We start from the raw sequence: 13,349 nt of genomic DNA on the forward strand, positions 1-13,349 counted from the left end.
CAAAGAAATTCACATTATGAAGTACCCTTCAAAAAACCAAAAACCCAAGTTTCCCTCTGTTTCTGATTTCAAGTTATGAATAGTCATGGATAACAAATGCAGGACAAAAAAAAGGTGCAATAAAATTTAACTATTAATTTATGTTAATGAAAAACCTCCAATATTTCTTCAGTATTTGGAGAAATTAGACTACAAGCACTGTGTTTCACATATACCCTGGCCATATCTGCACAGAATTGCAAAAATGCTGGATTTAATGGGCTTTGTGTCCTTAACTACAATCACTCCATTGGCTCTTTGATGTTGCATGGGGTTGGTGTGATGATGGAAAGAGTTGCTTCAACCATGCATTTTCACCTCTGTTTCTAAAAGGTGAAGGGCAAAACTTTAAATCAAGGAGCAGTTTATCTTTAATTAAGAAAAACATAATTAGGCATTATCACATAATTGCTATTACTGATGGAGAAACTCATATTTTCACAACTAGTGACCCATGTCGTATTATGTCTCTGCTGTTTACTGCATAATAAATCTGTATTTGTGTTTGGCAGCTAGCCAGAAAAATTAAAAGGTAATCACCATGCTTCTCTGCAGTCTGGTCATCAAAATCTCTGACTTCACAGATGAGTAAATAACAAAGTCAAGTTGTGGTATCCTAACAGAAAACCTTTAGGAATAACTATATTTTTCTTCTCTGTCAAGACACCAAATGACACTTGAAACAACCGTATACAAAAAATTTTGCAAAGCAGATGAGAAGAACTGTGCTATACACCTGGTGTTGAGTTAAAAAACAGTTTAATGTCTCAAGGCACCACCACGGTAGAATTTTATACCTGCAAGTAATCATCTAATACACTATTATACAGTTAAGGTAATGTATTAATAAATAGCTTGTGCAATTTTGGGAAGCAATCTATAAAGGAATGTTAGATATACAATAGGCACATACTATAATACAAATAAAAACCAAAATTCCTAGAAAAAGCATGCTGAGCACCTCTTGGTATAGGTTGAGTTTCTTATTCTAAACACTATGTAAATCTTAACTTACAAAAGGTAAAACTGAAATCTTAGAGCAACTGCTTATTTAAACTGATTTTCCTGGGTATTTTCCTCTATGTCACAGGATTATTCTTAGGGACAGAGGATTCTGGTACTGGCTGTAAAGGGCTGTCTTGTTCGTTCAGTTGTGCGTTCAAGTTTTCAGAAGTTAGAAGAGAAGAATTAAAAACTATTTCACTTAAGTCTGATTTTATGGATACCAGGTGTGGTTCTTGAAAATTCAATGGTTCTTCTAACACCTGTGTATTTTCTCGTGTCATTCCCATATCTGATGGTGACTTTCGTTTCATTCTTGTGTACGATTTGTCCAAATTCTCCATGCCTTGGTCAGTTTTCTGAAATCGCCCAAAGAACCAGATGAAGAAACCAAACAAAGCAAAAGCCAGCAAACTTGGAATAAAAGCCAGGCATTTGACATCAAGGCTGGAGCCTGTGAACCTGCTGTGCAAGAACATGTCCCCTTCGGCATAGGTCCGGTTCGTCAAAGGGTTTGTGTTATTGGATCTCCACTCCCAAGATAACTTAGTTCTGTTAAGGTCTTTCAAGCTCTCTGAGTCCTTCACTGTGTAGATCTTCTGTCCAGGACCAATATATTGACCATATTCATGCGGTTTGTAAAATATTTGGTTCTTCCACATATTTAGATCCAAGATTAAAACAAGGAAGATAATTCCATAGTTAAACCATTTGCCTGGTTGGAAAAAGAAAATTCTGTCATCTGATATATCCATTTTAGAAGCAGTACAAATGCCATTACACATAAAAGATACTCAGAGAAAAAAAAGTTCATTTTTATTAATCTGTAAAGATTAATAAAATTAATAAATGTATAAATATTAAAAAATAAAATTTAATAAATAAATTTCCACCACAGTCAGATTTATGCTAAATATTCCCTAGTATTTCACAATTAGGTCTGGACACAAAACAATTTTCTAATACAAGCACAGAAGTAGAACTATTCAATTGACATTACAGTTTGTAAGTGACCAGCTTATTAGATCGCTAGGTGATGTGTTATAGAGCAATAAACCTAGAAAAAGCAATAATTTCACAGCTTTAAAAATATTCACATGGAAATTTTCCATAAAAAGGCCACATTTGACAGAACCATTTATATTCCAAAAAATACTGAAGTGACCGAGGTTTTTGAGGTTGGTAACTATATGCATTTTAAGAGTATATACTTATGTTATTTGCTATACCAACCATGGAGTGTCGATATATTCAGGTATGGGCAATCAGAAAAACTGTGATTTATAGAATCACAGTGAGATTGTTGAGAAATAGCAAGGGCTGATTGTAGACTTCCAAGTCTAGCCTAGTTTTTTTTATAATCTGTGTCAATGAATACGCATAACAAATTATACTATTTTCACAGTCAAAGCATATCTTACATTCTAATTAGACATATGTTAAGATCTCACCTGTGCAGTGATGACTGCCATCACCCAAGAACCTGGTAAATCTACATGTCAGCATTAAGTGAAAATAAATGCATGGAGGAATGTTTCTGCTGGTGATGAATGATCATGGTCTTTGCTGGAATCATATCTAAGTATGCTTCAAGTGAAAAAGAAAATGTATCATAGGATCTATCAAATTACTTAGGCTAGTGACTTGCACAGAATTAATGGATTCCAGTTCCTGAAAGTATGTGTGTTCAAACTGTCCAACCAGAATTCTTCAGGAGGGTAAGGAGACTAACTTCATGTATTCAGGAGTTATGTTTAATGGCTCTCTTCAGTTCAGATTAAATAGATTGAAAATAAACAAGAATATTTATTCTCTTGTTATTCTCTCATGTTGAACAGTTGTCACTGTTTGGAAACACAAATGAACTGAAAAGACCTTGCAGGCAATCCTATCATTCCTGAATAACTCCTCTATCAAAGTGAAGTTGGATGGGCTTTGAACAAACCAGTGTAGAGGAAGGTATCCCTGCTCACATCAGAAGGGCTGGAACTAAATATCCCTTAGGATCCCTTCCAACTGAAACCATTCTATGATTTCTCCCTGTGATTTTGTCAATTTTATAATTGACATGTTAAAGAAAACTATCTTTTCAGACTATTAACACCACATTAAATAATATTTAACACCAAGAGACTGAAAGTGATGCTGAAGTATGAAATAATATAACAAACAATACAATGTAACTTGATGTTTCCTGTGGATGTTTGCCATTTATTTAATGTTTCTATTTTTCCCATCACATCTGTCTTTCAACAGAAAGACACAGGATTCACTGATCAATAGCTGTTGTCAAGCAGAATGTAGTAGCTGACTTCTTGTTTTTTTCCTCAGCTGGGCAATTAGATGACTCTTCTTTACCTTACCATCATTTCTTAGGACACAGTGATAATATCACTACTTTTCGTACTTTCACTGTCTGAAAATGTTTTGAAAAAGGGTTCAGAAGTTATTTGATGCTGAGTGTTTGATAGAAAGATACATTGTTCCTGTCTCATAGAAAGTATGAACTTGAAACTCCCTCCCTCAGCTCCCAGTCAGAGCTAGGCAGGCAGAAACTAAGCCCGGAGCTCAGCTGCTGTGATTGTTGGGTGCATGTGGGCCATACAAACCACTTAAGTCCATCATCCCATTTAGTGAGGATGAACTGCCACCTGTATGTCTAAATGGCAGCTAGCTGACTGAGAACAGCTGCTGTTCTATAGCAGATTTTCCTCAAAAATCCTTAAATTTCTTATTCTCAGCCAAATTTTTCACCCTCTGCTTCACTGTTATGCTTGATGAGCTCTATAAATTTTCCTTTTCGTTGAATACAGTTGTCACCAGAACCAAAGGCTGTGTATGAGTAACGGTCTCACTATAACCATATATGAACACAATGACATCTTTCTGCTCCTACTCGATAATCCCTTTATCCAAGGGCTGCATTAATGTCCTTAGAAACAAAATGACTGAGTTAGTGCTGTCTTGGGTACTTACAGAAAGTATTTACCTCTTTCTAGAATATCGTGTCCTCTGCCATCTATCCCTCTCCAAGACAGGTATTCACTGCTGCGGTAGCTAGCATGACAGTCAAAGAAGCCAACCCAGCCATCCTTCTAGATCTGTGATGTTTTGGAGCACAAAGATGTCATTGTGCTCATATATGGTTATACAGAGATTTAATATATTGCCCAACCTTTAAAATTATAACTTAAATGTTTATAATGTATGTATATTAAATGATTGTCTATTGCAACTTAATTTTAGCATAATCATTTTCATAGCAAACTTTAAGTCATATATCAAGCCTATATAGGAAATAAGCTAGGTAAATGAAAAGTCAATCATAATGTTTGATCTTGTGCATGAACAAATTCAATTTTGTAAGTTTGCAAAGGATCATAACAAATGTATTATAAATGTATAGATATTAATTTTATTTTTAAAAATGTCAAGTTTCATTCCAGATAAAAAGAGACAAGGGAATATGGAGCTCCACACTACAAAGTCATTTAACTTGTTTCTTACCCAGCTTCTGTAGAATTAGTATTACTGCTGCTTTAGGGCTGACCCTACTTCCATGAAATTTGTGTGGATTTGATGCAACAATTTGATGCAACAAAGATCTTCCAAAATAAAAATTGGACCCAAGAGTGTTAGTGTCCTTGTCAGGCTGTGATGCAAAACATGACATGTTTTTATAGGCACTGTAGACTACAACCAGTATTTGGGGATGAAAATTCACTCCTGTTTTCTGACAAAGCATGTCTGTTGAAGAGGATTGTATTCTCCTGGCTGGAACACTCACCAGAAAGGAAACTTTGACTCTACAATAACCTCCACTTGTGGCAGCTTGGACCTGCATCATAAGACCATGCTCTGAACATCAGGCTGTACAGAACTCCGCTTAGAAACAATATCCCCGTGCTGCTGAAGCTCAACAACTGTGCAGTGCACATGAATGCCAGGGGTCTTCTCATTTTGAAAGAAGTATGGATTTTCATTTTTCCCTATTCCAGAAATTCACATATTTTCACCATCAAACAAGATTTTTGGGCAATCCTCCACACAACATTTGGAATATATCCCAATATTCCAAAACAGCTGCTGATTCTGGAGCAGTTTTATCTTTGTATGCCCACTCTGGAACAGACCATTCATTTCCCAATGAAAGGATCTCATGTAGAAGCTAGTCCTCAGGAACCTTACTGAGGTCAGGAGGTAATGTGAAAATTCTACTTAATAAGGCTAGACACAAGCAGCCTCATGCTGTGCAACCACAGCCAGAGGCTAGTGTAGGACATGTTTGCTTTAGACTTCTGTCTCAACTGTAATTTGTGTCTAAAACCACACAGACACTGCTGTAAAACATTTGAAATGTTCTTCCTATCTTCTGTCACATTAGTGTTATTAGCTAGATACATGCATACAGACAGACCACTCACAGCTGATCTAAGATGTTAATCCTCTGAGGTTTTTTCACGTCTGTGTGCATGGACAGCTTTGGTTATACCTCTAACCTTTCTATTTTTGCCCACAGACTCCCTTGGGCTACTCTGTGTAAGCCTGGGCTGAATCTAGACATGCTGTTGGTTTAACTCCACAAGCCAGCCATGCTGGTAACTCCACAGCTATGAGGGTGACAATTTCTCCTTTGGGTGGAAGGGTACTTGGGTCAAACATGTTACAAACAGCCAGAGAAATCTCCCATTTCTTCTGATACCTAAATTGTAACATTTTCACTCTGAAAATTACCTGCATACTTGACAGTAGATGCTCTTGGATTTCCAATGCTGCCATTAAAGGGTACAAGGCAGGCCCCCTACCCAGTGTCTTTTAATCACAAAAGAAGCTGAATAAAATTTATTTTAAGTTTTACACATTTCCCTGGGTATTATAGAAACTAGGATAGACTGTATTTTCATAAACATCAGCCTAAAAAGGAAAACACACACTTTGCAATGAACCATCTGTCAAGGGAAATCCAGATGAGCTAAGCAGATGCAGGAATTCAAGTTTTTTTTCAATGTTCATTAAAAAAAGTGGCTATCAAAACAGAATGAAAATATTTAATACTCAGTAAGGAGTATTGCAAGGAGTTCCTAGCTGCAAAGAAATGAGAGTAAAATGAGGTACTCACTTACCAGTAAAAATAAGATAGCTTTTCACAATAAATTCAAAATTACACTGAAGAGTCAGAAGATGTTAATTCACTATTACTGTCAACAACATTAAGAAATCATAAGTCAGGACTAAGGAAGTATGTTATTAGTTTAAAGTATCATGGGTTAAAATAATATACCTTGTATAGTTGTATTTTTCTGCCTTTTTAGACACTGAATTATGCAGAAGCAAATTTTAATTTTTTTTCTCTGCAATCATGATCTTAATTTTATGAAAGCTGAAATTCTCATTTACTCACTGTATTCAGGAGATAAATTTTTAAGACAACATAATGAAAAAGAAGAAAAAGAAAGAAAAAGAAAAAGAAAAAGAAAAAGAAAAAGAAAAAGAAAAAGAAAAAGAAAAAGAAAAAGAAAAAGAAAAAGAAAAAAGAAGAAAAAGCACAACTGTCTTAAGATTTGTGACAAAGTCAGGAGAGCTGGCAACACATAGCATGTAACTGAAATTATTCATCCATATAGAACTTGCTCAAAGCCATCAAGGACAAACCAACAGAATGGTGGCTTGAAATCCTTGACTCCTCAGAATGTTGCTTTCCTTAGAGCTGATCCTTTGTGGGACCATTGCTTATTAGAACAAACAATATTGAATAGGATTGCTTTTATTTATATCAATCAACAGTGTCTAAAACAGACTGTGTAAGAACTAATAAAGAATAAATTCTGCCAGGAAAAGGATGGCAAATGATATTTCAGCCATGCCTTCTTTCTTCTTGCTACTTGGGAGAAAATGGTTTTCAATTTCTAAAAATTAGAGCACAAGTCATAGATTTACAACCTGGATTTATCTATGTAGCTAGTACTAAAAGAAATGCTTTTCAGGCCTCAGTGTTCATTTCCTGCTTGTTACTTAAAAGAAGTCCTATGGTTAAATTTAACATTCTGGATTCTGCGTATTAAACAGGGCTTAAATAAAGCTGGCTCCCTGTCGTTACCACTGTTCTACCCCCATGTCACCTGCTGCAGTTGCATTCATGCCCATCATTTGGATTATATTAATCTTGATTATATAAATATATATATATATAAAAATATATATATAATTAGGGTTTTTTTTCTTTTCAAATATTCTACACCTTGATTTGAGTAGATTATTCAAGTATCTGCACATCCAGACAGTTCACTAGAGCTTGCAAATTATCCAACATGATGCCCTAACCTAAGACAAGAACTGATGGCAAGAACAGATGGTTCAAGCAAAACTTACCCAAAGGGAGGTTCTTGTGCCATGTGTTATGGCTGTTTATTAGATCTCCTAAAGGGTGGTGTAGCTCTGAGATAAAACAGGCTCTCAGTAGACAGGATACGTGATGTGCAGTCAAATGGATTGATTTGTCTAGCGAATCTAATAAATGGATCTTGTTAATGCTGAGCAGGGAAAAATTTTCCTCGGCCCTCATTCATTATCTCATCCTCATTAAAAGAATGCCTTCTCACTAGAAAATCAGAAAGGATTCCAGTCGTCTCTGCAGAAGACTACAATGCATAAATATTGGTTTTATTTGGTTGGCCTGTTTTCAAACAGCAGCATTGCTACTGATAGCATTTCTGATCACTAATTTATGTTCTTTGCTCTTGTTTATTCTTTGATTATCCCTGATTATCATCTATGTCTCTGTCTCTTCTACAATTCAAAACTGTTCTTTGCTCTTCAATTCCTCTTCTATCACCCATTAATTATATGCCAAGGTTCTGTATCTGGTGACACAGCCCTACCTACCATGCCTCAGCCATTTTTCCTACTCCTCTGTGCATCCATTCCACTACTTTTCCTGATACAATGGAATAGCAGTCTGGCATCTGGGAACCTTGTGGGACTGAGCCCCTCCAAATTAATTCCCTACCTTGAGAAAAAGGAAAAAAAAATCATTTTTGCTATCCCTGAATTCCATACCTGTAATTCACATAAAATATCTGATGCTTAAACTAATTTTTTTCCTCTTCTCCTTTCTCTTTCTGCTCACTTGGGAGAGAAAAATGTGTTCATCATGTACACATAACATTTCCTTTCACCCTACACGTTCTAGTCACTGACTGGTCATCATTTATTTTATCCTGTTCCATAAACCACTAATGGCTCAAATGGTCGTCCTCAGATATGTACCAGCTCTTCTTTCTCCTTGTTAGCTGGCTGTTCTCTGTCAGCATTCCAGCAGGACAACTACCTTCAATTTTGAAAACTTTCTATCCCTCCATTTGTAATTCCTGCTGGCCCATTTGCCTTCCCTCAGTCAATAGCCAACAGGTACCTTCTGCACTATTTTTATCTTCTTTTCTGTTTTTTAATCTCATTTCTGCATTCTCTGCTGAAAACACTTCTTTCTGAGGCCTCATTCAGTCTGCCTCAGCTCAGTGCTGGTGTCATTCTTTTCTTGACACATTTTCTTCCCTCTGCTTCAGCTGTCTGCTGAGCTTGTGACTCACCTTCTAACTCTTGCCCTTATCTTTGTATCATCTCTGAATGCTCCTTTTGTCCCTGGTCTGCAGGAGTTTCTTTTGGCTTGTCCTTGGTTGCCCTCATCTATTTTATTTCTGTGTGGCATCATGTGCTGTGACTTTTTATATTAGCAGTTAAAGACCCCTGCCAATTCACACCTGCATTCCTCTGTTATCCATTATTATCCATCTCTTCTCAATGTAGAGAGAGGAGCTATACTCCTTTTGTATAGCTTGAAGGTAAAACCAAAATATTTATCCCTTTTTAACCTCCTTCTCTTTTTCATTCCCTACTGTTATTAAAATACTGACTCACAGTATGCAAGGATCAGGTACTTTCTATCTATATGTATCATCCATTTCAATAACTGCAATTCTATTTTATTTGAGGTTATTTAACTGTCTGCTTCTCATTAGATGACTGATGGAAGCAGGGTTATGAGTGGCCTTTGCCAGATGAGAATGACCGAAGTTATAAAAAGATATTAGCATAAATCATAGCAAAGGCATCTGAAAGCATAAGAGATTTGGAGATGAAATAAGCTGCTAATTTTCCTGAGAGAGCAATTTTAGATAAAAGATGTCTGAAGTTACATTATGTATTACTTAATGTCACAAGAAGTTGCTGAAATCCGTGAGAAATAGCAGACTGCTCTGATTTGTAAGATACAGGTTCCTCATTTCCTTGAGATGGTTATATATGGAGAATATGGATATGGACAGATAAAGAGACAGAAAAAGTCTGGGACAAACACAAAAAAATACACGTTTAAGACCATGGTAGCATACATTTGTTACATAGAAGCAGTTGACTGAGTCACGATCTGTAAGATTACCTACCTGTTATGTGTATGTGATATTCCTCTTTCAGTATCTTTTGGAAATAAGGTACTTTGAATTGCATGTGGGCTGAAGGCAAGCCTGGAAGATTCACTTCAACATCACCCATAAAATGTGGAAACTCCCAGTCCTGTTAAAAAAGAAAAATAAGAGCCTAAAAGTAAGATTTCACAATATATTTTTGCCTTTAAAATGGCTTAAATTAATAAAACAGAAATGTTCTATATTTAAGCCACCATTATTGGATTTTCTTACTTTAAATTTGACTGACCTACTTAAAATAGAATACCTTATTTATATTAGATATTACAATGTAATTTTTACCTCAACTCCATGTAATTGTATAAAATGTGTATAAAAAGTTCATCTCAGAATGACAGTACTGAATCCAACTTATCAGCTGATAGTACAAAACAGAATAAGGATAAGAATACTTATTTAAAACCTGGCAACACTATGAATACCTATATAAAAACCTTGCTATGCTACTTACTCTTTGTAATTTGGCAAACAGTTTACAGGTATGAGATTGGAAAAGGTAGCCTAAGCCTTTCAAACACCACATGTATCTGCATTCCACTTGTTCAACTTGCAGGGTGTTTTCTGTATTTTGCCTTCATACATTTAAATATACAATCACTGCAAGTGCAGGCCCTTCAGCATAATCTGCCTGAATCAACCCAAGCGCAGTTTTCTCCACTGCCATATTTCAGCTGACAAGATAATGCTGGAAATGTGGAAGCTCTTACCTAGCATTATGCAAATTTTGGTAGTGTGTGGTACCCCAGCTGAGGAAGAGCTGCATTTAAAGGAATTTTTCACTTGGTTATCTGTACCCACCATCAGTCACTTGAAAATGGGTATGACAGCATGGCTCATTAGAGCCCAAACTGAAAGCAATAGTGCTAGAATCAGGATGATTACTGCCAGTGTCTTTACTCTGTGCACTGCAGATTGTTGATAATGTCTTGTTACAAACACACTGCCCCTCTTCCCATGCACACCCCTGGATTTGTATTCAACAAGCTGGTGCCACAAGCACCTGAATTACTAAAAGAAAATATAAAGGGATCCAAAATGTGAAGAATTCTATGAGTGACTTCTGATTCTTTCACATGAAAACCATTCCAGCATAACTGTCTTCCCGTGAGAACCAATTCTACTATTCAATTTTCAGTGTTGTAAGGATAGAAAGTTTCCTTAAAGAGTAATAAAAAAAAATATTCAAAACTAAGAATCATCTACTAAATTGGGAGGAGCTGTTGCTTCCCTCAAAGGCAGAGAGGTCCTGCAGAGAGACTTTGGCAAATCGGAGGGCTGGGCAACTACCAACTGTATGAAGTTTAACCAAGACAAGTGCCAAATTCTGCACCTGGGATAGGGCAACCCTGTCTGTTCCCAACACACTGGGAAGTGCAATACTGGAAAGCAGTGCTGGAGGAAGGGACCTGGGGGTCCTGGTCAATAGGAAGTTGAATTTGAGTCAGCAGTGCTCTGGCAGCCAGGAGGGCCAACCCTGTCCTGGGTGCATCAGGCACAGCATGGCCAGCCAAGCAGGGGAGGGGATTGTCCTGCTCTGCTCTGCACTGCTCCTCACCTCAAGTGCTGGGGGCAGGTTTGGAGGCCATATTATATGACAGATATAAAGCTATTAGAAAGTGTCCAAAGGAGGACAACAAAGATGGTAAAGGACCTTGAGGGGAAGCCCTGTGAGGAGTGACTGTGGTCTTGGTCTTTTCAGCCTGGAGAAGAAGAGACTGAAGAGAGACCTCATTGCAGTTACAACTTCCTCATGAGGGGAAGCGGAGGGGCAGGCACTGATCTCTGCTCTGTGGTGACCAGTGACAGAACCCAAGGGTATGATCTGAAACTGTGTTAGGGGAGATTTATGTTATAGACCTCAAAAGGTTTCTCCCCAAAGAGTGGTTAAGCACTGGAACAGGCTCCCCAGGGAAGTGGTCACAGCACCAGCCTGACAGAGTTGAAGAAGTGTTTGGACAATGCTCTCAGGCACATGGTGTGATTCTTGGGGTTGTACAGTGCAGAGCCAGAAGCAGTCCTTCTGGGTCCCTTTCAAATGAGGATATTCTATTCTATATATGACCTCTGAAAGATTAATCACTATATATAACTTAACTTCCAAGACTTGCTAAGGTCTCCAACATTTTCTACAATGAAAGGGAAATGGAAGAGTTTTATGACCTGGAAATCGCACAGCCTGATCACTAACAGCTGATCTGTGCTATTTGTTATACTGAGTTAAATGGATTAACAGGAGTGCAAGCAAGGAGAAAATCCGACACGCTTTACCTAGTTCTTAATGTTCACAGAAATGCAGAAAGTGTCAGTTTACAGATGTAGAAGATAAGAAAATAAGGATGCTCTCATTTTGCCTTATCGTTAGGGAATTCCTCCCTTAACCCAAATAAATGAAATCAACCCCCATCACACAGTAACCTCCCCCATCACTCGCCTTGCACTAGGAAGCATCCTAGCAGGATTCCTCATTACCTCATTCATCATCCCCACAAAAACCCCTCCAATAACCATGCCACTCCCCATTAAAATAACTGCCCTAATCGTAACAGCCCTAGGCATCGCTTTAGTCCTAGAAATCTCAAAAATAGCCCAAACACTCATTCTTACAAAACAAGCCCCCCTCTCAAACTTTTCAACTTCCCTAGGGTATTTTAACCCTCTAATTCATTGCCTAAGCATAACCAACTTCCTCAAAGGAGGACAAAACATCGCCTCCCATCTAATTGACCTATCCTGATACAAAATATTAGGCCCAGAAGGACTCACCAACCTACAGCTAACAGCAACCAAAACCGCCACTACCCTCCACTCAGGCCTACTTGGGATCATTCACCCTATCCATCCTCATCATCCTTATATCCACATGCAGAAATAACCAATGGCCCTCAACCTTCGTAAAAACCACCAAATCCTCAAAATCATCAACGACGCCCTAATCGACCTCCCAGCACCATCAAACATCTCAACATGATGAAACTTCGGATCTCTACTAGGCGTTTGCTTAATCATCAAATCATCACAGGTCTTCTGCTAGCCATACACTACACAGCAGACACCAACTTAGCTTTCTCCTCTGTCGCTCACATATGCCGAGACGTACAATTCGGCTGACTCATCTGCAACCTCCACGCAAACGGAGCCTCCTTCTTCTTCATCTGCATCTACCTACATATCGGCCGAGGCCTCTACTATGGCTCATACCTGAACAAAGAAACCTGAAACATCGGAGTCATGCTCCTCTGCACTCCTGGTAATACCTGCCCAGCTGTAGTCCCTTACCCTGCATCTGTAGACATCCTCTTGCAGGGGGTAGGCATTCAAAAAATTCCCAGAGATAAAAATTTTATGCGTGCACACCTTCAGTTCACTGCTTCTAATATACATCTCAGGACTGGTGTCTCTTGTCAACTCATACATACTCTCACCCAGGAATAAATAGGAAGAAATAAATTACATATTCCTGAAAATAAATGAATGGTGAACTGTGAACTCTGCGTTAGTTATAAGTAAACACGGGTCTATAAATTTGGCCTCCTGTTCCTGCCTTGCCCCAAGGCTCCTGCTGTGCCTTTTGCTGATTTACAGATAAAATTCCACCATGCAGAATTTTGCACTGGTCTGTGTCTCTGCATATAAGTTTTTTATTAAAAAGAGTTTTTTCTCATCTGGATCTGAGTAATAACATTTTCTACATATATGTCCCATACTGTGTGAAGCATGCCTGAATTGTATCATGGCCCTTATTACACTGAAGCACTGTAATATGGTGTGGCTATAACTACAGAGATGGGCACAGGCTGGTGCTGCAGACCTCACAGCTATAAACAACTC

At 37.9% G+C, this 13,349-nt stretch overlaps 1 protein-coding gene across 3 annotated transcripts in view; it reads right to left on the reverse strand.

The window, feature by feature from the left end:
• Window positions 1-781: 781 nt before the first annotated feature.
• Window positions 782-13,349, reverse strand: part of TMEM117 (transmembrane protein 117) — a 180,624-nt gene continuing 168,056 nt past the window's right edge. For all 3 annotated transcript variants that reach the window (XM_066549909.1, XM_066549908.1, XM_066549906.1), the window contains exons 7-8: window positions 9,480-9,609; window positions 782-1,756 (exon numbers count right to left, since the gene is read on the reverse strand). In XM_066549909.1, coding sequence (XP_066406006.1) covers window positions 1,119-1,756; window positions 9,480-9,609 — 768 coding nt within the window. In that variant the 3' untranslated portion in view covers window positions 782-1,118. The remainder of the gene's footprint in view (window positions 1,757-9,479; window positions 9,610-13,349) is intronic.

The sequence above is a fragment of the Molothrus aeneus genome, chromosome 5 (genome assembly GCF_037042795.1).
Source record: "Molothrus aeneus isolate 106 chromosome 5, BPBGC_Maene_1.0, whole genome shotgun sequence".
Lineage (NCBI taxonomy): Eukaryota > Metazoa > Chordata > Aves > Passeriformes > Icteridae > Molothrus > Molothrus aeneus.